This window comes from Festucalex cinctus, chromosome 4, assembly GCF_051991245.1.
Source record: "Festucalex cinctus isolate MCC-2025b chromosome 4, RoL_Fcin_1.0, whole genome shotgun sequence".
Taxonomy (NCBI): Eukaryota; Metazoa; Chordata; class Actinopteri; order Syngnathiformes; family Syngnathidae; genus Festucalex; species Festucalex cinctus.
The window spans coordinates 21968899-21994669 of NC_135414.1; the positions used below are offsets into that span (position 1 = coordinate 21968899).

Below are 25771 nucleotides of genomic sequence, written 5' to 3' on the forward strand. Positions count from 1 at the left end.
TTGGAGAACATTTGAGCGACATCATCAAGTTTGTGTCAGTGCTGTGGGCTCTGGATTGTGTTATTGTATGGAAACAACAAGGCTGTTCTACATCACTGTCATTCAGCAAAAGAAAATTAGCTCATTTGAAAAGAAATATGATTAAGAAGAAAAGCACATTTGTGTCTTTGTACCTGTGTCTGTCTGATTGAATGTGGAGGACAGCTTATCCCCGCCGCGAGTGGGTGGTGGATGTTTATTGACAGAGGTTTGGATCATTTATTTTGTTTGTCTGTGTGAGTGTGTGTTTTCTTTTTTCTTTTTTTTTTTTAACTGTATCTACAGGCTTTAAAAAGCGGCTTGTCACGTCTTCTTAGAAAACAAATGAGCACTTTACAGAGCCTGATCTGCCTTATCCGCTTAGCAGCTCGCTCAATCCCCACATTTATTTATTTGCTTACTTATTTACTGACTTATTCATTTGCTTACCTCTGTATGGATTTGATTTGATTTGCTTGCCCACCACCCGTTCATCCATCGTCCTACCCACAGCCACCCTCTCCTTTTCCTTATCCTTGGCCCTGATCAGCAAGATAAACCTTCAAGAGGAGGAGAGATAACATCCATTAAAGTGGTAAAGAGGAATTATGGGGCAGAGCAGATTAATCACCGCTTCACTTTAATCTTATTCGACGGCATTGGCTGGAGGGGACCTGCTTATTCCTCCTGTGCCGTACCGACACGTGGGAAAAGGAGGGTTTGTGTTTAAAAAGTACTTCAGTGGCTGAGAAAAGTTTGACAGTGACAGACAGCTAGCCAAATCAAATCATAGCCAAAAATGAGACGCTGTTTTGTCAAATAGTGGTAGGGGTTGTTTATTTACTCATCCGTTAGAATTTGGTCATCTTAGGTCTCAGATGCTGGTTAGTAGTCCTTCAAAGTGTGAAAGACCTCAAAAACATGGTAATAAAAATCACCAAGGAATGTCTTAAGAACAAAACAATGGACAGTTTTAAAGAGCTCTGATATAAACCTGGTTCAACAGGAGCTGAAATAAACAGCCTGGAGAAGATACCTTGCCAAAATTCCTGTCAACAGGTGTACAAGAGTCATTGAGAGTTACAAAAATTTCTTGATTGCAGCGATTTCTTCAGAAGTTGATGCAACAAACTATTAAGGGTACCATCATTTAAATGTGCGTATTTCATATAGTTAGTTTTGTAAAACAACAAAAGGATGTTGTAGAGTGTGCTGTTATATATAATTCTTAAACAGCCTTTAAACTTTCAGCTGAGTTGGGTTGATAGTTCAATATACAGTAGCTTTGTCATGATTAGGATGCCCTAGAAAAAAAACCAGAACAACCACATGACTAAACGTAACAGACAATGGCACACACCACAAAGGACCTCTTGACACATAATTGGATTATGGAGTCATACACTCCATAAAATGTCCTCCGCTTTAATCTGGCAAAAGGGGTTAGTGACACTGGCAGTTTTTACATCAAATGCTGTATGTTCAACATACTGTATACAGTGTATGATCCTAAAATAACTCCTGGAATACTCGAGTTGATACAATCTGATTCCATCAAGGGGATTAAATGGGAAATCCGGGAAAATGCACTTTAGACTTGAGTTACGCTGTGTAACTAATTATTGTGAGGAATGGAGGATCTAATTAGATTTGACTTTAGTCTGAAAGGAAGAGAGAATCAATTTCAGGCTACTTTTCATGACATTTGCAATTGCTTATGACATGAGTTTAACCTTTGAACAATGCCTGTGAACGAGGTTACAATCAACATCGGAAGATGGGAAAACACTGCTAGTATTAAATGAGTCGAATATTACGCATGTGTCTGCACTTAATTAGAAAGGGGCATTCAAGAATTTCTCACTACACCTGATTCATTATGCTTGTTGGATGTGATCACTCCCCACCCAACGAGGCTGATGAGAGATGTTTAAGGGTGTTTATGAGACTGTTAGCCAGCAGTGGATGCCGCCCCGCAGCTCTCGCCCAAATAAAAGAGCCATTTATTACATCTAACATGACCCTCTCATTATGCACAAATAGGAATTAATGAGCGCTATATCGGGTGCTCCCGATGGAGCCAAAGCAGGCCTGCTTTAAGAACTAGCGTTAATTACACCGTCCTACATCTTGCCTATTTAACACCGCCCGCCGGATAGCTCTATCTGCAGGGGGATGCACAGGACGGTGGAAGCAGTTCTCTACTTGGAAGGATGTTGAAAGTTTGTTTTTAAAACTGAAAGACTATAGATTCCTGGTCTGTGGTTGTTCTCACTTGGATGCGATACAGACATCTTGTAGTCAATCAGACATCTCCGAAACAAGATCAATCACAAATGAATAGCATTCCCCCTTTCTTCTTATTGGTTTAGCAATTCTGCAACCTTAGGACATATGTATCACTCTGACCTAACGACTGTAAAGTACAGAATGCTTGGCCTTAGTCCCAGTTAGCAAAAAGCTTTTTATTGGCAAGAGGGTGAGGTGCTGATCCCAATCTGCTATCCAGCAAAGCTTTTCATACACTGAAAGAGAGAAAGAGCCCTTTAAAGGGAGCAGAAGGGGCTTGAGTGTTGTTGCAAAACATCTCTTCCCAACTCGGCCCGCATTGTCCTGCATTCAACTCTCAAAAGTGTCCCCGTGATGGATGGATGTTCCATGCTCGTACAACCAATGAGGAGTGTGCAAGCGTATGCCGCCTCTTCCTGACTCTGAAAAGAAGTAGGTGGTTTAGCCATTAGGGCCAACTGGATCCACACCCCTTTTATTTTGAGACTCGGGACAAAAAAGCCTTGCAAGAAATAGGCTGGTGAATTTTTATGTGATTTTTGTGGGCCCCCATTGGGACGACGACCTAGCAACAGATTTGCCTTTTCTTCTCTTGTGCCCCCAAAAAGGGGGTGTTACAAAAGCCCGGGAGTTCTGCTCCATTTGATCCCGTGGAAAGCATATGTCCATTCCAACCGGCTTGTATTCTGGACGCAAGATGGACTGCCTTTGGGGCCATAGAAAGCCTCTCTGCCCACTTGACTGTTAACAATGCCTTCAAACAAAATCACTTGTCAGGACTCTTCCCTTTTTGGGAGTGTCTTTATCCCCCCACCCATCCAGCCCCTTTTCACTTCAAACATGTTACTCTGATGTTGCAGACACATTTTTCTAATGTTTTACACTCCATATAACCTGCTGTGTTTGGTGAAACCTATTTTCCCCTGTGACATAATTGATGGGCCTAAAACATTGCATGGGTGAGTTCAGCTAAAAAGCCTTATGTCACAAGGACAGATCAACACAATACTGCATAAACACAAGTTAGAGGTGGCATGCATTTTTATTTAGCATAAGTTTGTTCCTTTATTAAACATCCAATGAATGAATGAGTTAATTTTTAAACATCAAGAATTCCAATAACGTATCGGCCCAGTCAAAATGACTGAAATGAAAGTACACTCTTACTTATGGACATTTTGCAACCATGCTTGAGTAAAAGAAAATAAATAAAGATAAAAAAAGAATAAATATACAAATAGTTCAACTGTGGGAACTGGACAAAAAAAATACTGAATGAATCAGTGACAACATGCCACACTATCAACCAACATCTTCTGAATGTACTTCCTGTTAAGGAGACACATTTTCATTAGAATGGAGACTGACTGCCACAAGAAAACCAGCCGTTGTAACAAAATTGTGACTAGTGTATAATGCTGCAGCATCCAGTGCTAAGGCATAGCAATAGGGTGTGCTAACATTAGCATCTGTGTTATTTGTGACTGTTTATCTTCAAATGCAGAAAGCGGGCCACAGCAGCAAAGTGGAGACTTTTACATTACTCATAAGGTATCTGCTGGGTATTTTTCTAACCCAGCTTGGCTGGAACGAGAAGTAGCAGTAATAGTAATAGCACCTAATTGTATTATTTCTCCCTGGCCCCAATGGAAAAGCATGAAGGGCAAGTTGAAATATGAAGCTTCTAAAATCATATGGCAGCAAGCAAATGGTAAGACAATAAACAAATGCGCGCACACGCAAACACACACACTTCTGCAATGTCATAGAACAGTCAATATGTTTTGCCATTTTTTCTTCCTGGGCTTAATATCGTTTTGCCACCAGTGGAGAGTTTGCCCCCAGGAGCAAAGTAACTCAACAGTGGCGTGCCACAAACACACAGATCACTCGTCCGGACAACCACTCGGCCTGACAGGATCACAGGTTGCCAGTTGTTTATGTTTGTGAGCCGAAGCTTTCCATTCCCCCCCCCCCCAGCAAGGTACCTGATGCCTTTCTCCCCTGGCGGTCAAAGCAATATCGGTCTCTTGTATTAGACAGCACAGAGAAATTGAGACAGGGAAGAGGTTGCCTAACTCCCACTTGGCTCAGCTCGGTAAAATCAGATATCATTGCAACTGAGCTTGTCAAATATATCAGTCGGCAGTTTTGTACGATGTAGTTTGAACCTGAAGCTTTGGTGTCACAGTATTGGGCCAAAATCATCCCTTCATTGTAAGTAAAAGTCAAACCACAGAGTTCCAAATGATTGGACTGCCTGGGTCCCATTTGGCCTCTGGTTCACCTGAGGATATGTCCTGGGTCAAGGGGACTTGTGTGGTCAGCTTTTGGTTGGAGGGTGTGGAGGCTTGAGGACAGCTCCTGCCATCAGGGGGTAAACAGACAGAAGGAGGGGTGCAATTTTGGGCGACGCAGGAAGAAAGACAAATTAATGTTGTCTGCTCCATGCTGACTGATACCAGGCTTGACCAACAAACAAACAGTGGTCTGGCTAAATGGCTTGGGATCAGCCTGGGGGTAAACCTGAGGGTCTCTCTCAACACCATGGTCCTTTAAACACACATGCATTTATCTTGGAAAACACTCATTTATTTATGATAGCAGGGCCGCACCCAAACTCAGAATCTTTCCTCGAATCCAAATGCTCTTTCGGACTTAGTAGTAAATTTATGTTGGCGAAAATGTCAGTTTAGGCAGCTAGTGAGCAAAGACAACTAAACCACAAAGTATTTGCCACAAAGTCCTGAATTGATTGGACTACAGTATACTAAAAAGATTGACAATGTTCATTCGTTTTACCGGTTATCCAGCGTCTATAGGCAAACTAACCACAGAAATCTGAGTTGTGTTTGCCTTAAGGATAAAAAGGTGTAGTGGTATCATGCAAGAAACTTTTCTTCAGTTCTCAAAAGATCTGAAAAGTTCTTAAAAAAAAAAAAAAAAAAAAAAAAAATATATATATATATATATATATATATATATCAGTTTTTATTTCGACAAATACTCAGATGTTGACAGTTTTCATCATCTCTGCTGACAGATTGAGCATTTTATTGCCATATTTATTACAAATCTGGATGCTATCTTTACAAAAGTTCTCAACAATATGTATAAAAATGTAAGAAATTTCTTAAAATTGTAAAATTCTCTTTTGTTTTGACAATTCCTCCGAACATTTAAACAAATATTGGATATTTTGACAAGTTGAGAAGTTCTCATCATCCCCTCCACTGGTAGAATTTTATTGGGCAGAATTTTTTTGGGATACAAAAAAGGTTTCTGTAAATATTTAGAGGAATACCTGGGAAAAAATTCTCAACAATTTTGGAAAATTTCCTCCTACAAAATTATGTCAAATTAGGAATTAAGAGTGTGATTTTTGACTTACAAGTACGCTTTTTAATAGAAAGAAAGAGCTTTAGCAACTGTAATTCATTTTAATTAGTTTCATTAAGTTTATAAAATTTTTTCTCTTTATGACATTACATTTTAAAGTAAAGGTCAAGTAAAAAATGAATACTTACAGTATGTTCTATGCGCCCCACCAGTCTAAACACTGCATTCTGATTAATAATGGGCTCTGGTAACGACCTCAGCTCAGCCCTTAGTTACTGGGATGTCATTTTCAGTTGACAGCAAGTGGCAAAATGGCTGCCCCCTAAGATGGATAAAAACGGTTGGATTTTGCTGCTTAATTCATATTCCACAAACGCAATATTAATCCGAGTACCATGTTTAGACTAGTGGGGCTGCGTAGAACATATTTTTGTAAAGAATTTTTTTTGACTTTGCTTGTCTTTAAATCCACTATGATTATGTGCTGCAGGGCCCCACTAGCAATGACTTTCCTAACCTGTCACTCATGCCTGGAGGATGTGTTTTGATCCAAAGTTACAGTCTCCATAGGCAGAGAGTCACCAGCAATGTTTTCATCCGGTCACTCTAATATTTGGTGTCTCCTCTAAGTCAAATGTAATCACTCAAGGAGACACTTTTTTTTTTTTTTTTTTTTTTTTTTTTTTTGACACCTGTCTGGGAAAAGATGTAAGCGCATTACGTTGGCTGCGAATCACACCGCTCTTCTTTGGAAATACACACAAAGACAATCAAGCCTTTCTTCAGTGGGAATTAAGACAGACAGGTAGATTGTCACCAAAAAAAAAGGTAAAGCAGAAGAAATAGTGTCCCCCCCCCCTTGCATTGTGGGTGGTTTTTTTTTCTTCTTAAAGATAGCTAAGAAGACTCGCGAGACGGGTGACTGTTAATGGGAAGAAATGAATGCACTTGACTGGAAGATATGACGGGAAGAGAGTGCTCTTAACAAGGCGTCACAGTCAGTCAGAGTTACAGATCCATCACTTTCACAGGCGGCTCCAAGAAGGCCCCCGACGTTTCTAAGGATATTCAAAGAGCCAGAAGAGTCTGTGAAGGATAGAAGAAGAAGTGAAGAAGGAGGGGTGGGTGGAAGAGAGGATTTGACTGTGGCTGACAGCGCCGCATTTAATTTGGACTGCTAGATCCTTTTTCATTTGACTCCCTCTCAACCGGCTTAAAAGCGGCGGAGGACTTTTGCAGGCGAAGGTTTGCCAGGATGCCTCCGATTAGCGCTGATGTGCCACGTCACACTTTTAAGCCAGCCTGTAATTCATGTTCAACAGGGGGATACTCGTACATTACACTGTGCTGTGCAAGGCCGTGATTAATTGACTCACGCTTTAATATTGGATGTAATTTGCCCGTCCTCTGATGTGAAACTGACTGAAATGCCAGACTTACTGTGTGACGCCATCCTGCGGGTGTCACAGTACTCACTTGGGCCACACGTTATGGATAGCTGGAACTACTTAAAAACATTCCAATTTAATTTCATGTACAGTGGAATCACAAATCAAAAACACTATTTGACTTCTGATTTACCATTTGTTTTCACAGTAAATAGTAGAAATAGAAGTTAGACCGTAAAATACCATAAATACGATTCATGCTATCCATGACGGAACGTGCAGCCAATGTGGTGAGGCCAACAAAAGTTGGCCAGTGTAATAAAGGTTGCCAGAAAATCAGGGGACCACATTATACACAAGTATAGAGCTTCTATAAGGGTGATGTATTATACACATGATTTTATGTTCTATTCCAGTGTCAAACTATTGCTGTATTACCTATTTCATTTGAGTTTTTTTTTTTTTTTTTTCATTGAAGTATTTGTTTTTATTGGGTGTCCTTAATTTTTAATTGTGTTTTATTTTTGTTTTATTTTATTTCATTATGTGATTATCCGGATATTTGGAAAAATCCCAAAATATGTGAATAACATACTCAAATCAAATTCTCCCCCAAAAAATTTACATTTCAAAACAATCTTGTATTTCTTGATTTTATTTTTTATTTTTTATTTTTTAATTATGCATGAATTCTCAATAAATGTTCAAGGGTCTGCAATTTGTGTTTTTTGCCTTTTAGACTATGCTGTTCTTGGCTAAAGTGGAGGAGGAGGGACAAGTTGGCGAGAGCAGGAGAGACATGGCAGAGACGCTCCTGTCTGCATTGATAGACAGACACCAGCAGAGGCAGACATGGAGAGACAGGTAACACACACGGCATATGGACAATGAATACAACACAGTTACAGTCTTGGGGGTGGGGGGGAGGAGTAAAGAATCATCCTTATTTGTCACGTACATATTCATACTCAAAATTTCACCTTCGCATTTGACCCGCATCATGTTGACCGTTTTCAGCATCTCTGCTGACAGATTGCTCTATAACGCTATCCAAACTTTATTTTCTGTGTTGAAGAATTTAACTTGGATTTTTTTCTTAATCCATGAAGCCAAAATCTTTACTAGGGGTGTTAAAAAAAAAAATCGATTCGGCGATGTATCGCGATACTACATCGCGCGATTCTCAAATCGATTCAATAAAAAAAAAATCCATTTTTTTATTTATTTATTTTTTTTATTTTTATTTTTTGTAAGAGCTCAGAATTGTTCATTCGGTAGTCTTACCGAATGTCTTACCGAACGTCTTATCATCATTGCCTTTTTTTTTTGTGTGTGTGTGTGTGTGTGTGTGTGTGAATCGATTTTTAAACTTCCATTTTTAATGGAAAAATATTCAACAAAACGTCTGACTTCGGGTTAGGATTCACACCTTGAGCATTGAAGAATGTTATATGAACGGAACATTAAGCCTTAATATTTTATTTTAATGCTGTTCAAACATGAAACAGATTACAACCTCTATAAGACTGAAATTTCAGATAAATAAATAATACATTTTCATATAAATCTTACACTCTACAAGCTTACTGATTAGTATTTTCTAAATTTGAATGAAAAAAAATCGCAACAATCGACTTATAAATTCGTATCGGGATTAATCGGTATCGAATCGAATCGTGACCTGTGAATCGTGATACGAATCGAATCGTCAGGTACTAGGCAATTCACACCCCTAATCTTTACCATATACTCCCTTGCTGTAATACATACATGATGATCGTAGCAGCAACATGTTTGATGTTTTATTTGTGCTCCATGGTTCTGGCACCTATCACAGCTCACACAGCGACACGTGTGTCCTGGATAAGTCCATTCACTTCCTCCCCTCTAGATAAGAGTGCAGAGAGGACCACACTGGTCATTGGTTCAGATAAAGAATGGCCACACTCACGGAAAACACACATGCACTGATTGTTTTTTTAGCTGTTGCTTCTCATCACTCCGAGTCTTGTATAAACTAACGACGTTCACATTTGATTTTCCTGCTTATTGTCTCGGTCAGACTTGACCTCTGTGTCAAACACATACACTCGCATACCAAACACACCTCAGATAGACACAATCCAGAGCCCAAAGAGATTTTAAAAAATATCCTAGCTTCTGAATAGTGACACACAACACCCTAGTCTTCCCACGATTGCCGTCTGTTTTGAACGTGTCACCCCCAGTTGACCCGAACAAGTTGCCCCAGTCCAGATGAGCCTTGTAAACAAGCTGTTTCCACACACCTTGCTTCGCCACGTCGACGCCCACGGCCCTGATGGCACATTCCAAGACGCGAGTGCTGAAAGCTAGAAGCCATCCTAACACCATCCGCTGATCCAACCCCTCACCCATCAGCTGAAACATCAGCCCTGTTTCCCCTGCCACTAACCATGAAGCTCACCAACTTTTAAATGTAGACGAGAATCGAATAGAATTACCCTTTTTGTCCTGCACCGGAGAAATTCTAATTATTAGTATGTACTTCATCTATATTTTTTATTTGTATCCATATTTACAACAACCATACAACATAAAACTGTATCTCATTGAAAACCATGATATGAGAAGGATCTGCTGAGACACAAGAAGTATCCCACCTGGGTCTTACTAGCTGATGTTGAATTATTAAAAGGCTAAACCTACAGATGTAAACGCGTGCTCACCTGAGGTCTTCCGAGCTACATTGACATACTGCATTTTCTTAATGTTGGGGAACATCACAGCTAGCAAAAAATGTACTTTACTAGCATTATATTGCAGTTTTGCTATTTCCAGTTCCCATCATGACATGCAATATCATCACCGCCCCGGACAGGAAATGCTCCATCCTTGTCAGCGGGGGCAGACATACGTTTACTCTATCCGCAGTGAAAGAGTGATTAGATTAGTTTTCAAGGAGGCCAAGCGCCCCCCACACAATGTGTTTGAACTCCAGCTGCTCCCGATATCGCCTCTCCTCTTTTACACGCGTTGAATGCCCCCCACACCCCCACACCACCGCCACTTGCCAAAAAGCCAGAGGTCATACTTTCAAGTGGCTGTCAACAGATAGCATTTACACAAAACTAAACACATGGCTGGGTGCAATGTTAAGTGAGACGTACTGGTACAGATTCGAGATTACCAGGTTGATGAAATGTAAGCTTAAAATGCTATTTTTGTTTTGTTTTGTTGACATCTGTTTACATAAAATCAAAAACATGGACAGCACACATGACATTTATGGATTCTCTTGATGATGATGATTATGATGATGATTATTGTTGTTGATTCTGATTAATATATTTGTAGTAAAGTTTCTAATGAAGTTCCTATGCATTGCAACAAGTAGGCTTTTATGACTGTAAAAGCTTTGGTTCTGTCCACGGCTTCCATTCAGCAGAAAATGCTGATTTTTGTTTGTTTAAAAAAAAAAAAAAAAAAAAAAAAAAGGCGTGATTGATGACTGTAGCTTGGGGCAGATAAACAAAAACAACCAGCACTGATTGATTGTGTTTCTCGCTGACTTTTGTTTCTTAAACAGCGGTTAAAGCTTGCACTCTGTGCACTAAAATAAATGTGGGCCTGATCGCTGCCTTTGTAGGCTTAATTATTTTTTTTTTTTTTTTTTTTTTTTTAAAGCACAGTGGACCATTCGAAGGTCTTGGTGTGCTACACACCAATCAACAATAATTATATTATTATGTGAATTTGTATGTTAAATGTATTGAGATTTTTTCTTTTCTTTTTTATTTTTTATTTTTATTTTTTATTTAGAATATCAATGCAGGCTTTATCAGTTGTTGTCAGACCCACTCTAGTAACTCAGTCCATTCATTCGCTGCAAGCCAACCAACGCCATTTTTTAAGTAAACCTATGAGTGTTCTCTGTTAATTGGGTTTTACCCAAAGTGCACGGTTAGTTCCGTGATGGATGCTACCCTCCGTGTCCTGCTTCTGTAAATGCCCCCATTGAGCTCACTGGAAATAGATGTATTATAATAGATGTGTGTTATTTGTGACTAGAAATAGCAGAACAGGTGAATATATTGCACATGATTGTAGAGCAAGACATAATCTTCAGGGAACAGGATAGTTGGATCAGAAATGGCATATCCAAATGACATTTGAAAAATTAGCATTCAAGATGCCAGGTGCTAAAAATCTCCACTTCCTGTCTATGCAGACAAAGATAAATAAGGACTCATTGTCTCAATGATAATGATAGGTCATATATCAGGAATTTGACTTTTGACTTTCTCGCTTTGTTGGCCGACCATTTTGTGACTCCAGAAGCTTTATTGTCGGGTCAATCACAAGTGCCCTCTAAATTGACTGATAGGAAGACGAGATGCCAAAAACATGTCAACTTCAAGCGCTAAAGGTCAAAAGGGAATAGTAAAGTCACCTTGTTGATTAGTCAACAAATCGGTTGAACAGACATAATGATGCAGCACAGTGGTTTAACAGATGAGGTTCCGTTCAGAACAGGCCTCAAAATAGTTAACCAAAAGAGGTGAGAGTAGTTGCTCAGCATTGCAGCAATCTCGAAGTTGTCTTAGGGAAGTCTTTTGAAAACAAATGTATGAGTGCTGCAATATTGCAGATCTAATGATGCTCGCTGAAGCTCTTGCTGTTGCCGGACACAAATGGCTAAACATCTGGTTGTGTTGAGTGGCTCAATCGAATCTACTCTTGTTTGCTTGTGTCTTAGGAGGATGTTGTGTTTTGTGAGTGTCCAACAATCTTTAATTGCTGGGATGTTGCCTTCATTGTTTTGGCTGAACCTTCATGGTGAGGTCACCTCAAGCCAACCCTCCAAAAAACCCAGAGGTCGAGCATCACCACAAAAAACAAAGCAAAGTGCTTTGTCACAGCGGGCGGACAAACACCGAGGGGAACAGCTGCGAGTTTTGTACTGACCATGCAAACTGCTGTAGGCTTTGTAAGGTCATTATACGATAATGAAAATCATTACAGAATTACATGGGGGTTTAGGACATGAGAGCAGTGGGGAAAAGGGGAGGGGAGGGGCCCACATTGGGTTTGATAAATGGACTGTGAAGGTGCCCATCTGGCTCTTCTCTGTAGCTTTTTCTTCCTGCTCTTTTATCCACTCTCGTCCTTTACTAGCCCTATTTCACTGCCCGCCTCTGTTCTCTAGAGGGCCACTCTTTAAAAGAGAGCAGGCCTCCAGTGAAAGATTAACAGAGTGCAAACCCACCTCGCCTCGATGCTGGAGAAAAGAGTGTGTGGGGGAGTCGTGTGGAGGGGTGACAGGCGGAGGTGTTTATGAGCCAAGTGGCGTTTGCGCCTGACTTGGCAAACTTGGTCCTCCCATCCTTCAGCTATGAGAAAAGACAGCAGATGACCTTTGACGCTGGAAACAGTTGGACCCGGATATGTGAATAAAGACGTGGCAGTGGTCATTTTCGGCTCAACGCTCTGTAATGACGCCTCTAAATCGAGACATCAATGTTATATTGTTCTTTTTTCTTTGTCAAACAATGCTCATCTAAACCGAGTCGATCATTTGTGGAGATAAATGTGCCAAAAGTTACATTTAATGGAATTCTGCAAGATTGTATCCACAATTGAACATCTGCCACCCCTTGTGTTGCCACTTAGTTTTGGTGTGTTTCATTTGCATTTAAAACGAAACTATGAAGTATAGGTATGGGATCTCACCTTGTAGCAAGCCAATGCATATGGCGACTGTTTTAGGCTAGAACTTGCTTTGTATGTAAAGGTACAAGTTGAATGTCAGCAGTCAAACAAAAGTTTTTTTTTCTAGGCTTATGATTTTGTTTGCATTTTACTAAATAGGGCAGCATGTTTGGCTCTCTATATTATCTGGGTCTGAATATCTGTTGGAACCGTATGGGTTTCCTCTGGGCTCTCAGGCTTACTTCCACTTGCCATAAACATATTTCTTTAGAATAATTAAAAACTCTAAGTTGATGTTGGGATTGGCCAAAGCTCACCCACGAGGAACAAGTGCTGTAGAAAATGGGTATGGATACATTTTACCATTTTCCCGAAGATAGTGTCAGAGCCCAGTTCTGGCGATTGACTGTGTGCTGTTTGTAATCTTAAAATTTGGTAAACCGAGACCCCTGTAGTAGTACTGTTTGGGTGTCTATTAATTTCAGTTGCTGACAGTGAGCGAGGTCTTTACTCAAAGACAAGGCACCATCAGCTGATGTGGTCAAAGGAGGCAAAAAGAAGGTCCACATCTCTCCCAGCTGCTCTCATCACTCAGCTGTCCGGCTTGACCCTTGAGCTTCCATCAAGCTTTATGTTTCCTGCCATTGTCATCCCTTCTTGTCCTCACCTGGACAGGGTGCGACTCCATAAAAGGCCCGGTCTGTCATCAAAAGATAGGGGTCACCAGGGGCCATCAAGGGGCCGGAGTGTCGACGTTAGGGCTGTGCCCAGTCGGGGATGACCCTCGCTAGTGTCGTATCACCCCTGAGGGGATGCTTAGAGACCCAGAGAGACGGGGTGAAGGGTGGGAAGAGAGACCTCCATCGGCTCACACTTCATTCCTGGAGTGCTGACACGTCTTTTGTGTTGTTCCTTTCAAACGCTGCCACAATTCCTACACAGGGGTGGGACAAAGACTTGTGAGACAATGGAGATGTCCTGTCCCTGTTGGGATTTGCAGGACTTGTCAGTGTCGTGTCCACAATTAAGATGCACAGCCTTATTTAATGGGGCTAGTCTTTCCCATTAAACAGCTACAGTATATTTGCTGTAAAGCCACCAATGATTCATTGTTTTCAGTGCAACAAAACCCGTTCCTGCTTGAAGTTGTTCTCTCTGAAAACTGTGCAAAGTATCTATTAAGTAGAATGTTCCACTCACAACATGCAAGTATAAACCATGGTGAACCACTCTGATGAAATTATAGTAAAGTAGAACTACTCCTCCTTTGAGGGCATAAACATAATGGAGAGGGAACATAACTTTATATGTATTTTTTTGCCAAGCAATACTGTTACCCTTACCTCCCTCCATGAGCCGGGATAGGCTCCAGCTCACCCGCAAGCAGGGCAAGCACTACAGAAGATTGATAGCTGGAGTACTATGACCCAGTGGCATATCAAAGAAATTGCTGAGATGAATAAATGTGTTTTATTCCCTGGAGTGGTCACTAGACAAACACGGGGCAAGCATAGAAACAGACAAGCATTAATACTCACATTCACACCTATGGTAGTTGACAAAAAGTTATTCTATTCTGACTGCATGAAATTGAGCTGTACTCGTACACGACATTCTGTCTGTCTTGTCTGTCTTTCCATCTATCCATCACCTCATTACAGTCAGCTGAGTGAGCCGTTTTGTGGTAAGTAATACCTGTATGCTGTGGAAAAGTTATCATGTACCTATTTTGTCCATCTTCTGTGCTGCCATTTCCATCATCCTTGTTTACTTTTTTTTTTTTTTTTGTAAAGTTAAGGGAAATTAAAATAGGCAACATGTCATCTGTCTCTTTCATCATTGACCAGCCTGTAATTAGCACGAGCCGGGCGGTCGGCCTAAAGCTCTTGACATCTAATTTGTCTGTCTTTATCTCAAAAATGTCCGTGTGGTCCTGCTCACGAGGGCCACCATGGACCAGGACTGTATTTGTGAGGCACTCTTGACTGTAAATTATGGATTCTTATGTGCCCCCTCCAGTTTAGCAATCATTCAGCTATGCACGACACACCCTGACCTCGGTGCAGCTGCTTCTTCCGAAGAACAAGTAGTTAGTATCGCTTCCAGGCTGGAAAGTACACCAAAATGTGTGTCAGTCTTTCAGGAATGCACTTTCAACTGTTTGACAGATGATGTTGTTCCTGTACACTCACTCACAAACAAGTCAGAAATTGTTAGGCGTGTAATGCTACATTTATTCTTATTTTTCGGTAAGGAGCATACTGTGTGGTGCAGAGAAGTTCCCAGGTTAATCAACTATGTTTAGCAAGAATATTGTTGAACAGGGAAAAAAAAAAAAAAAGAGTATACAGCTACATAATAAGATCTCACAGTAGGACCTGAATGAATTGATAAAACTAGCTTAGTACAAAGGCAACTTCCAGGGAGTGCAATGCTCTAGCCACACATCTAGGCCGTAAACAAATACGTTTTGTTTCCTTTCTGCAACAGAACCATGACCTTGAAACCATGGTATGGAGCGAATCGTGCTGTTTTGCGTATCATTACACTTTTTCTAGTAACCGTCCAAGTACATGTGTTCACTTGTTGCGTGGTCAAGGCAATGGAAGGAATGATTATGACCCTCGTGTTTGTTTCCCTGCATCTGTTTGACTGAGTCATGAGGAAAGCTGCAGTGCCATGTGGGAGTAAAAATGCCACTAAATGTCCCGCAGATATTTAAAGAGCCTTACTGCACAGACGCTCGGCCATTAAGCTATATTTTTCTTTTATACGGAAACAGGATTTTGTGTTTGCGGTGACAAGTGGGGCAGAAGGAACGGGTTTATGCTTGTTTTACGGGTAGTCGGGAAAATAAGAACATTCTTGGTGGTTAAACCCAACATCCCAGAGAGCTGATAGAATATCATTGGGTTGGGATGTGTGGCAGGCAATGCACAACAAATGTCAGGAGTGCGTTTAGCGCTTTTGGGGTAATCGGTGGGCGTGCTCCCATAAAGATGCAGTATGCGTTTGTTACGGCGTCGCTTGCTATTAACTCCTAAAAGTTGTATTCCCATGCAAATAAACCGTATTCCTGCATTACGTCTTTGGTAGATTGCATTTTCTTTCTGAGTCACTTAATGACAAACACATTTTATTTGGACCAAAATTCTGTTAGAAAATATTTTTATCTGATGTTGAAAAGGATTAAAAGCCATCAATTATACCCTAAATTTCATTGAAAAGCATTAAATATGATGCCCAGAGGCATTAAACGTTTAAGTACAATTGATACAATACAATTGCTCATAATTTGAAAAGAAAAATGTACCGTTCTTGTCATTAAGGCTGTATCGCTATATAAATGAAGATTTCTTGACTTGACCAACGTCCAACACTCCTTTTAACTGTTTAGTATATCTTTTTTTTTTTTTATCTTATACTTTTTTTTTATGTTTCTTTTATCTTCATCTTATCTATATCTTTTTTTTTTATTAACTTCAAATAACTATTAATTACTCTAACGTTCCTGAATCAATGAACTGAAAAATACCATTTGTATTTGCTAACCACATTTGTCCTCTTTTATCTTAATTAACAAGAGTGTGAAACACATGTGCATTTAGAACAGATATAACGTGTGATTAATCAAAAGCTAACTATGGAAAAGATGCGAATGACCCTTCACTCGGGTTGCTTGCATTTTCAGAAAACTTTATAGAGGGTTGTAGCAAAGAAGTATAACCCCTTTTGATTTTGTCTACTCACATGGATCCTAATGACAATTCAGGCTATACAGGACATGGCTATTGACGATTGGGGTAGAAACTAAGTAGTACTACTGTATTTGGTTTTGTTCCATGGTAGTTGCAATTTAGAAGGTAACATTTAGTTCAGGGTGAACCCTGGACCCACATTCCAGCTCACACGTGGTATAGAAGATGGATAGATAGCCCTCCCTCTCCCTATATTGGATTGTGCAGGCATAGCCAGTGTTTTCTTATAATTTGTCGCAGAATCAATGTTAGCTTTTCTGTTTTGCATTAGAATGAACTAAAGTCATGTCCAGTGTGTCTTATAAATGCATAGCCACTTGCAAGACATGTGTGCCACATGTTCATTGCCTCCCTTTTCCCTTCTGCCACCTCACCTGGCGCACACTCCCACACACGCACGCACGCGCACACACTGTGAGGCTGACCCGGTGTAATTTCTCCAGTGCACGGCTGGTGACAGGAGCAGCTGCGGCCGCTACAGCAGACAGATGAAATTTTCATAACTATCTCCTCCAACTTCCATCCTCACCTTCAGGATAATTTATGACCTGCCTTTCAGCTTTGAAGAGACAATATGCTGCCTATGAAATGAAGTGCTCCAGCGCTGTAGGTTATAATTAAAGAGAGGGAAACTGTGAGTGTGCATGCGCGTGCTTGTATGCATGTGTGTGAGTGCGTGTCCCATATAATTACTGTATGTGTGAACAGTAACAAAACTCACAATGTGTGCTCCGTTCCTGCGTGGGCAATGATTCGGCCTGGTAAGACCCGCCTGTCAGGGTATGGAACATCTCTGCCGTCCCTGTCACCTCAGGGACCTGAGGCTGGGGGGCAATGAGTGGGTGGGGCTTGGACCTGGCAAGAGGAGGCATGAGCTCAGGGGGCGGTCCCCAAGCTGTCTGTGTTCATTACCTGTATGAGAATGGGATGCGGCTTGCAGGAGGCCAGACATTTAAGTGGCCACTGAGTGTGATCATCTGCCACTTCAGTGAGCGGTCATGTGGGTTTCAATGAATTAAATAAACAAAAATCTTTAAAAAAAATAAATGCGTGTTCATAAAATAGATGCATGTGTAGAGGTAGTCAACGCAACTTACGAACACAATGGGTTTCCGAGAGGCTGTTAGAAAGTCAAATTTTAAGTCAAGAAAAATAAAATTTTGCTTTAATTTTTTTATTGCATAAAACAAGTAAAAACAAAAACAAAAAGAAAATTTTGATTATACAATACCTAATGTACAAACACATACTGTCTATCCATATACAATAATTTTTAATGATTTATTTTTTTATTTTTTATACAGTATAGAGAGAATGTGTGTATGCGTACTAGTGCCCCATATGCTCTTATTCTTGTGGAGAAAAAAAAATTATGACTCGCTGAACAGCTGGTGAGCAACCATCCAAGTCCCCAAATATGTTTTCTATCCAAATAAAGACTGAACTCAGAGTTGTGCTGTGGCACTTTCTTGACACAACAGCTCCTCAGCCATTCCGAGTGGCAATTAGCGAGAGAATAAAGAAAAGAAAAACACAATAAAACTCCCACCGATCCCCCACCGTCCCCTTCCCCAATGCCAATCTGCCAGTCCCTGCAAAAATTCTATTAGGGGCAAAGTCCAAAGCTGTTAATTACAATTCTAACTAGCTCGCCTCCTGACGAATGGATGGCGATGTCGGATAAAGGGGATATCAGCGATTTCACTTCCTCGTACAAAGGCTCCCTCTGAAATGGGTCATCAATCCCGCAGTGATAAATGTCTGCTGGAGTAATGACTCTCTTATCGGCGGCGGATTACTGCAGATATTTGTAATTAGTGTTGCCACACAAGTCCCCGACAGATGTTTTTGCAGGCGGCATAATATTGAAACCTCGCTTTGGTGCTAAATGGGAACTTTGTGGGAATAATAGGGCCAGTTACAGCCATTGTTGTGCTGGAGCCGGGGGACTCGGAGGCCGTTTTGTCTGTGGGAAAAGCGTTTTTCGCTACTGAGCTCGATGCTCATGTGACTTTTGCCTCGTTAACTTAAAAATTCTCCTCTTTAGAGCTGAGGTTTTTACTTCTAAAGTTCTTCGACAAAATAGTCAACTGATACTTTTATTTACAGTTTTAATGAAGCTACAAGTAAAAATTAAAGCTTCAAAATCATGTTGATGACGCTGACGTGAGCAGCACGGAATTCTATTGGTTCCGATTTCCGAGTTCAGGCTTCAAATCTTGGCAGGGACCTTGCTGTGCAGAGATGGTGTGTGGACGATGAGTAGCAAAGCATTTCAGCAACGAGCAAGAGAATATGGGGAAAAAAAAAACAGCAATGCTAATCGCGAAGCTAATTGTGTCACCAAAAAACAGAAAAAATGTTTTGGTGTACAGTGCATTTTTCACAGAAGCTTGGCTTAATAATATCAGATAAGTATTTGCATTTGTTTGCTCTAATTTGAACCTTGGAGTGCTGAGTTTCGAAATCTACAGAATGATAGATCTCAAAATAACATTATTTTTGTTTTATAAATCAATTTAGCTTTGCTAAGGGGCTATATTTGTTCAACTTATTTCATCACGTAGAAGGAAAGGTATATGTGATGTTTACATGAAAATGCAAAATTTGAATGAAAAGAAGCAACAAATTTGATCCTTTCTACCTCTTTTAATAGGAAGTCAGGAACATTCACTTTTCACATTTTAAAATCTGTGTTCTTCCATTGTAATTTTACACTTAAGTTTATATCATAAGTATTGTTACTGTGATGGGATGCCATTTATACCATGATGTGAATTTTAGGCCATATTGCTCAGCCCTCAGTCTCCATTTCAAGCCAGTTTGTCAAAAACAGAAAAAAACAATGCATATAATCTTAAAGTTATATATAGTGAACATTTAAATTTGTGTAAAATCTAAAACGTTTTTGATTAAGAAAATAAAACTTTTTACAGACATCATTACACATAATTACACATTTATGTATGTATGACAAGCGGCAGTTTTTTTGTGTGTTTTTTTTATTAAACCAGTTTAAAAACAACTTGGAAAAAGGACTGTGAATGGTCATTTGTCTCTATGTGCCCTGTGAATGGCATTTCCTTACCCAAAATAATTTCTACAAGACTTGTTTGTCTAGATTCCATGTTAGTTTTGTGTTTCCTGGTCAAAATACACACCCACCAATGGCCAGCATACCCACCCACCTCCCTACAGACACATGCAAAGACCCCCTGCCTCTGACAGACGTGTAAGCAGATGCAGCCAGAGCCAGTAATGGCAGGTGATTATAAGCAGCACACGTGCCAAACTAATTAAACCCCTGGGTTGACAGCAGCATTTGGTACCCCCGGCATCCTGGCAGAGCAGGCATTAAGATAATTGTAGCAGCAGCAGCAGCAGCACAATTCACCTGCGAGAATGCGGCCAATGCGGTCATTTATATTTTAGCAGGATGTTGCTACAGAGGCAGCTCGGTTGATTCACATGATGTGTGTGGGAAACTGTGTAAACAGCTGGGCCCTGCCCCTATTAGACAATGTCTTTTATACAGTATATTGCACTGACATTGATCAAAATCTACCTGGCACAAGTTTGTACACGAGTTTCATCCCCTGGTAAAAATAATACTTGATGACAAGTACAGACTGGATCTTATCTCATCGTTTCCCACTAGTACCAGACACATAAGAGACTGATCTCATGAGAATTTTTTTAGAACTTGACTATAATAATTGTGTTGTAATTACTACAAATCAGACATATTTCGATCTTTTAGAAAATGATTTATTCTTGAACTTTTTAGGTCAAGCAAACATATTTGGTAACCTGAACACTACAGTCCTCATTATAAGGCTCATTATACTGTAGTATAAGGCAGACACATGTGACTTCTCCTGGACAGTAAAAAAAAAAAAACCCCAAAAAACCCCTAATTGACTCATGTAAAATATATTAGAAAATACATTAACTAATGAAATGAAATTAGGGATGGGCAAGTACCGATACTAGGCATAGGTATCAGGCCGATAGCTTACCCTTATTTCAAGGTATCAGCACTCGCGATGGGTGTGGCTGTTTTACCATCAGGAATGAGATATTCGAATAATGGAAAATTGCCCTTAATTTCATGTAATTTTAAGGAAAATGCAATATTTTTTTTTATTTTTATTTTTTTATAAATGGGGATATTTCATGTCTTAAAATTACTGAGTGGTTTTGATACTCAATATTGTATCGGTGACTGCTCAAGAGTATGGTATCGGTCTGAAAAAAGTGGGCTCAAACATATCCCTAATTTAAATAATGTACAATGTAATTAATATATAGTTTACTTATTTTTTGTTATTAATAATATTGTGATGTTAGTAACATTTATAAACAAATACTGGTAATACTTTCTTTTTTTTTTCTTTTTTTTTTTTTTTTTTAACTACAAAATAATATGTAACTTCCCATAATATTGTTTAAATATCAGTAACTACACAACATATTGACAATGCACAATTTGGACATTTTCACTTCAGGGTTACAAACATTTTTTGCTGACAGTTTATATAAGCTGTCCACGGACTAAAATCTACATATGTAGTCATAAGTGTCATTCTTCGGTGTTGAAAAAAAAAAATAAAAAATGGAAGAGGTGTACTTTTGTGAGTGGTTTATGTTTCCAAAATTTACAGAAAAAAGTATGAGCGCATTATCTCTAATCATTTCCACAGTAAATTCAAACATGGTAATTAAACTGAACTTCATAACCTCCAGCTGAATCTTGAAGTAATGTGACGGAGAACTTTGTGTCCCGATTGTGTCGCGGTGAGACAAGGACAAGCGGCGCTCTTTAAGTCCTCTCACTTCTCAGGTCACACTTCTCCAGCTGGTCGGTGGGACGCCTACGGTTTTCCTCTTTAAGGTCACGTTTGTGCCAGGAGGACACCCACCTGCGCACATTCTGTGCATGGCTACACGTGTACTTCTCACACACATGCACCTGGACTGTTAAGTAAGTTGTGATACATTCCTGCAGTTGTGTGGAAACTAGTCAGACTGATTCATGTGATGGCCCGACGCTATTCGGCGGCAGGTGTGGCCAGGCCCAGGTGCATGGGTGCTTCGCTGCACTCTTCAAGGTGTGTGCTCTCCAGGTGAGAGGTAAATGTGATACACTGTCAGGTATTGTGACGTGACGTTACGTGAGGAATGCAAGAGGCCTCGGCGTGCACTGTCAGATTTATGTGCTGCGGTTTGGCAGAATCGTTGAGCGAGGACCCCAGATGACCTTTCCCGTGTGTTTTAATCACTGGGGCGCGTTCAGCTTTGTCTGTTTTCCCACGGGGCAGCCATGTTTGAGTGGTTACCCGCCTATAGGTATGGTAATGGTTTTAGTTTAAAGCAGATGTATATGATGTGTTTCCTGTGTGTTAAATGTGTTTGATAAGTAAATGGTCATTCGCTTGAATAGAGCTTTTCCACCTTCATGGTACTCAACATAACATTTAACATTTCCTGTACCAAGTTAACAGTCTCTTCATTCATTTACTGATGCAGCATTAGGACCACCAAATGAATTGTAATACAAGTGTATATTGTAATATAATGATAATCTTGTCTCAATTTACCCCCAACTGGACGTACTTGCACACGGAGTCCCTCAAGGCTCAGTGCTCAGTCCTCATTCTCTTCATCCAGTACATTCTCTTTTCCATTCATCCACCACAGTTTACATTTCCACTGCACTCTGTTTGACGTCTGTTGAACACAAAGCTATCATTATAAATAATAATTATTTGAAATTGGATAATCTCCCGTGGCACACCTGATTATCTGTTACGGCACACTCATGTGATATAACACGCTGGGTGGGTTTCGGTGATTTATTAAAAAGAGCCATTAGAACTTGAAATACTAGAAAGAAGAACTAGCCATTTACCATGCAGAAATAAAATAGCTATGAACTTGTCTTTTTTTTTTTTTTTCAGGCTAAAGTTGACACCTTGTTGTTTGGCAGCGATTTGAACCCTCACTGACATAAAGTGCTAAGGAGGTGTCACTGATAATACCAACACAACTCTTTGTGGCTGCAAAAAGACAACATTTGTATTGTGCATGACCTCTTTTTTTTTTTTTTCTTTACCCCCCCCCCCCTGCCCGTATCACCATCATCACTAGATAGAAATATCTCACTTTGTCGACGTGTTAATGAGAACAGACTCGGCAGCGGCGCTCGCAGATGCCTATCAAAGGGCAGAAAACAAAAAGAGAGTGTAAGTAAATACAGACTGTAATTAGTATGACAAGGCTGAAAGAAGAGATAACGCACGGCGGACCGCTTCCAGGGTCTTTTTTTTAATTTTATTTAATTTTTTCTTTCCAGAAACCCACACTTGCACTCGCAGGCTGGGAACAAATCAAAAGGTTTTAATCAGCTTGCTACAGCACATAATGAGGAGCCACTAAGCCGCAGCTATCCGCCGCCATCGGCCACTTACACTCGCGTCTTCAAAGAGTTTCAGCCTTTTTTTGTGCCGTGCATTCAAACCTAACAAGTCTTATGTTATGTTACGGCAAGAGACCTGCAGTACTGTATCATTAAATGTGTTGTTTTAGTGATGCTATAATGACCGCATATGACTAAAATGCCACTCAATGGAGTGCAGACCTCCACCAAGGTTGTGGAAAAAATAAATGGCAATCTTCAAGAGTTAGCAAGCTACTTTCTGGTTCACGGAAGATGACAAACTATTAGAATTGTATGGTAGCGGGCGATATCATTGATGACCATGACAACAAATTATTTAGTGGTCATATTTTTAGGCACCCTATTAATTTTTAATTGAGAAATTGATCCTAAACCTAGATTAAACTCCAGAATTACAATTTTTGACCATTCAGGGCCACCATATTTCTCGCCTATTAATGCACATTAATTGTATAAATTTGCATACAAAAACGTGAATTAAATGCCAGTTTGCCAAATGATGTCTAGCTGTTTGCTTCAACAATTATTTTCAAATATTGTGTAAGAACATCTACTACTGTATGCTACTGCTACTAATGCTACTTCTACAGCTGTAGTAAATTTTCACCTGGGTTTACAGTCATCCTTACCCACTCCACCTGAAGATATGTTTTGTGTAAAAGTTACAAAATGCGTTTACATTTAAAAGCTAGAAATACAATAATTTTGTTTTGGATTCAAATATGTTGTCAAAAAGATACAATTATTTGGTTGTAATATATGTTTTTTTGTCAAAATTACAAAAACATTTCGAGTAACAATCATTTGGCAAGTTTGCCTACTGAATAATTAAAAATAATAATAATATTGCGGTATGTCAAAGTATTATACTTATGTCAAACTTAAAAATACAATTGCATTTAAAAATTACAAATGCAATAATTTGATTGTATAATAAATACTATTCTTTGCATGTACAAATGACAAACTACATAATCATTTAAAACATTTCAAATAGTCATTTTATTGTATTTAAAATATGATCTAAAATTAAACAAGCATGATTTATTTGCCCTGCGATTGGCTGGCAACCAGATCAGGGTGTACCTCGCCTATTGCCCAAAGCCCGCTGAGATGGGCTCCAGCACCCCCCACGGCCCTTATGAGGAATAAGCAGTCAAAAAAATGGATGGCTGGATTGATTTATTTGCATCTAAACCAGATTAATGCAATAAAAAAAAAAAAGACTTTTAATATAATTTCACCAAATAAGGAACTATATCCCCCCCCACATACCGCTCCCCTCAATTACAATATCTAGAATTTGTTTTCATATGAACTCTTGCGTAAAAAGGCACCAATGCTGGATTTTCGGATGCAGTTTGAGATGAACTCCTTCAGTTGTCTATCCTGGTGATCTTGGTAATGGTTCAGCTGGACAGGAGTCATGGAACAGGGGTGAGTGGTGTGAATCGCTTATGGCTGACTTTAACAAAGACGACATATTTACTTCAATTTTTGTGTATATATATATATATAACGTAAATGCCAGTGAGGTATTCCCAGACGTGCGGCAACCTGAATGGGTGAGCGCCATTTACTCAGGCGCTTCATCTGGGAAAACATATGGTGCCATTTGGAGGCCCAGACTGGTGCACGCTGTTCTCCTGTAATTAGACTGGCCCAGCAGAGCAGCTACACAAGTGCCCGGTGATAGCGGCGAGATATGCAGTGTGTAAGTGCATCACCATGCAGCATGGGGGCCAAGCGCACACATCCTGTTAACAAAATGTTCAACAACTTTGACACAACAACTTTGGCAGCCCGCACATGTGCGCTGCGGGCAATGCATGGGGAAAACATGCGCGGGACCTTTATTTAGTCTGTTTACTGACATCTGAGGCAGCAATTAGGAACACAAGTGCTTTCTTGTCACATTTTATGCTCTGGAAGTCATTAAAGAAAATATAATAATGAATCAAAACAATATACGAAGGAGATATTGCTTATGTAAATGTCAAACCGACACTCGTAGCAGCCTCTCATGAATGTCACGTTCATGTTTAATGACCTCAAGGCCACAAATACCATCCCTATGAATGCTGTTTACTACAATATTTCAGGATATAGTCCCAAATTGCATTCCAATTATATTACTTGTTTTTCTTGCCACCATTTTCTATACTTGTATCCTCATTTTTGTGTGCTGAAACCTATCCTAGCTAACTAAGAGCATGCCTGCCAATCGCAGACTGATGTTTATATTTGTGGGCGATGTGGAGAAGAAAAGGCAATTATCCAAAAATGAAATATCAATAAGTATATATAGCTTTATTGTCATGCTATGTGCAGTAAGACAGCATTAAATGCATTTTTTTTTTTCTGGACAACAGGACAAAACCCCATGTTTTTAACATTACTCAGATACTAGAGGAAAAACTTTTAGGTATTAATGATGTTTCTTTTTAATTGTCTTTTACACTGTGATAAGGTGGTGGGGGTAGCAGCATGTGCGTGGAGTGTGTGATTTGCGTTGGCAGTGTTGTGGGGGTGTCAGCTGGGCCGTTGTCCTGTCTGGGGGGAAACCGGCTGGCAGCTCGGCGGGACGGGCCAGTTAAAGATACACCGCTGGGAACCGGTGGCTGATCCAAAACACGCAAGCACATATACATACAGTACACACACCCCAGGAGGGATTACTAAGGGGTGGTGGTGGGTCGGGGGGAGCCTCCAAACTTGGAATAAAGACATGGCTGCCTCATTTATAACATGTGACAGCGCCAATCTGCCTTCATCAGGAAAATAAAACTGGTGTATAATATGCCTCCAGTTCAGTTTGTGGCCAGGTA

General features: G+C 40.0%; 1 protein-coding gene across 2 annotated transcripts in view; it reads left to right on the top strand.

Annotated features, from left to right (window-relative positions):
* fto (FTO alpha-ketoglutarate dependent dioxygenase) overlaps nt 1-25771 on the top strand; it is a 136246-nt gene that overhangs the window by 54550 nt on the left and 55925 nt on the right. Inside the window, exons 8-9 of one of the 2 annotated variants that reach the window (XM_077519722.1) lie at nt 7774-7898; nt 9263-9591. In XM_077519722.1, the coding sequence (XP_077375848.1) occupies nt 7774-7898; nt 9263-9266 (129 nt within the window). In that variant the 3' untranslated portion in view covers nt 9267-9591. Of the gene's footprint in view, nt 1-7773; nt 7899-9262; nt 9592-25771 lie in introns of those variants that run through there. The other variant, XM_077519721.1, reaches the window with a different exon arrangement.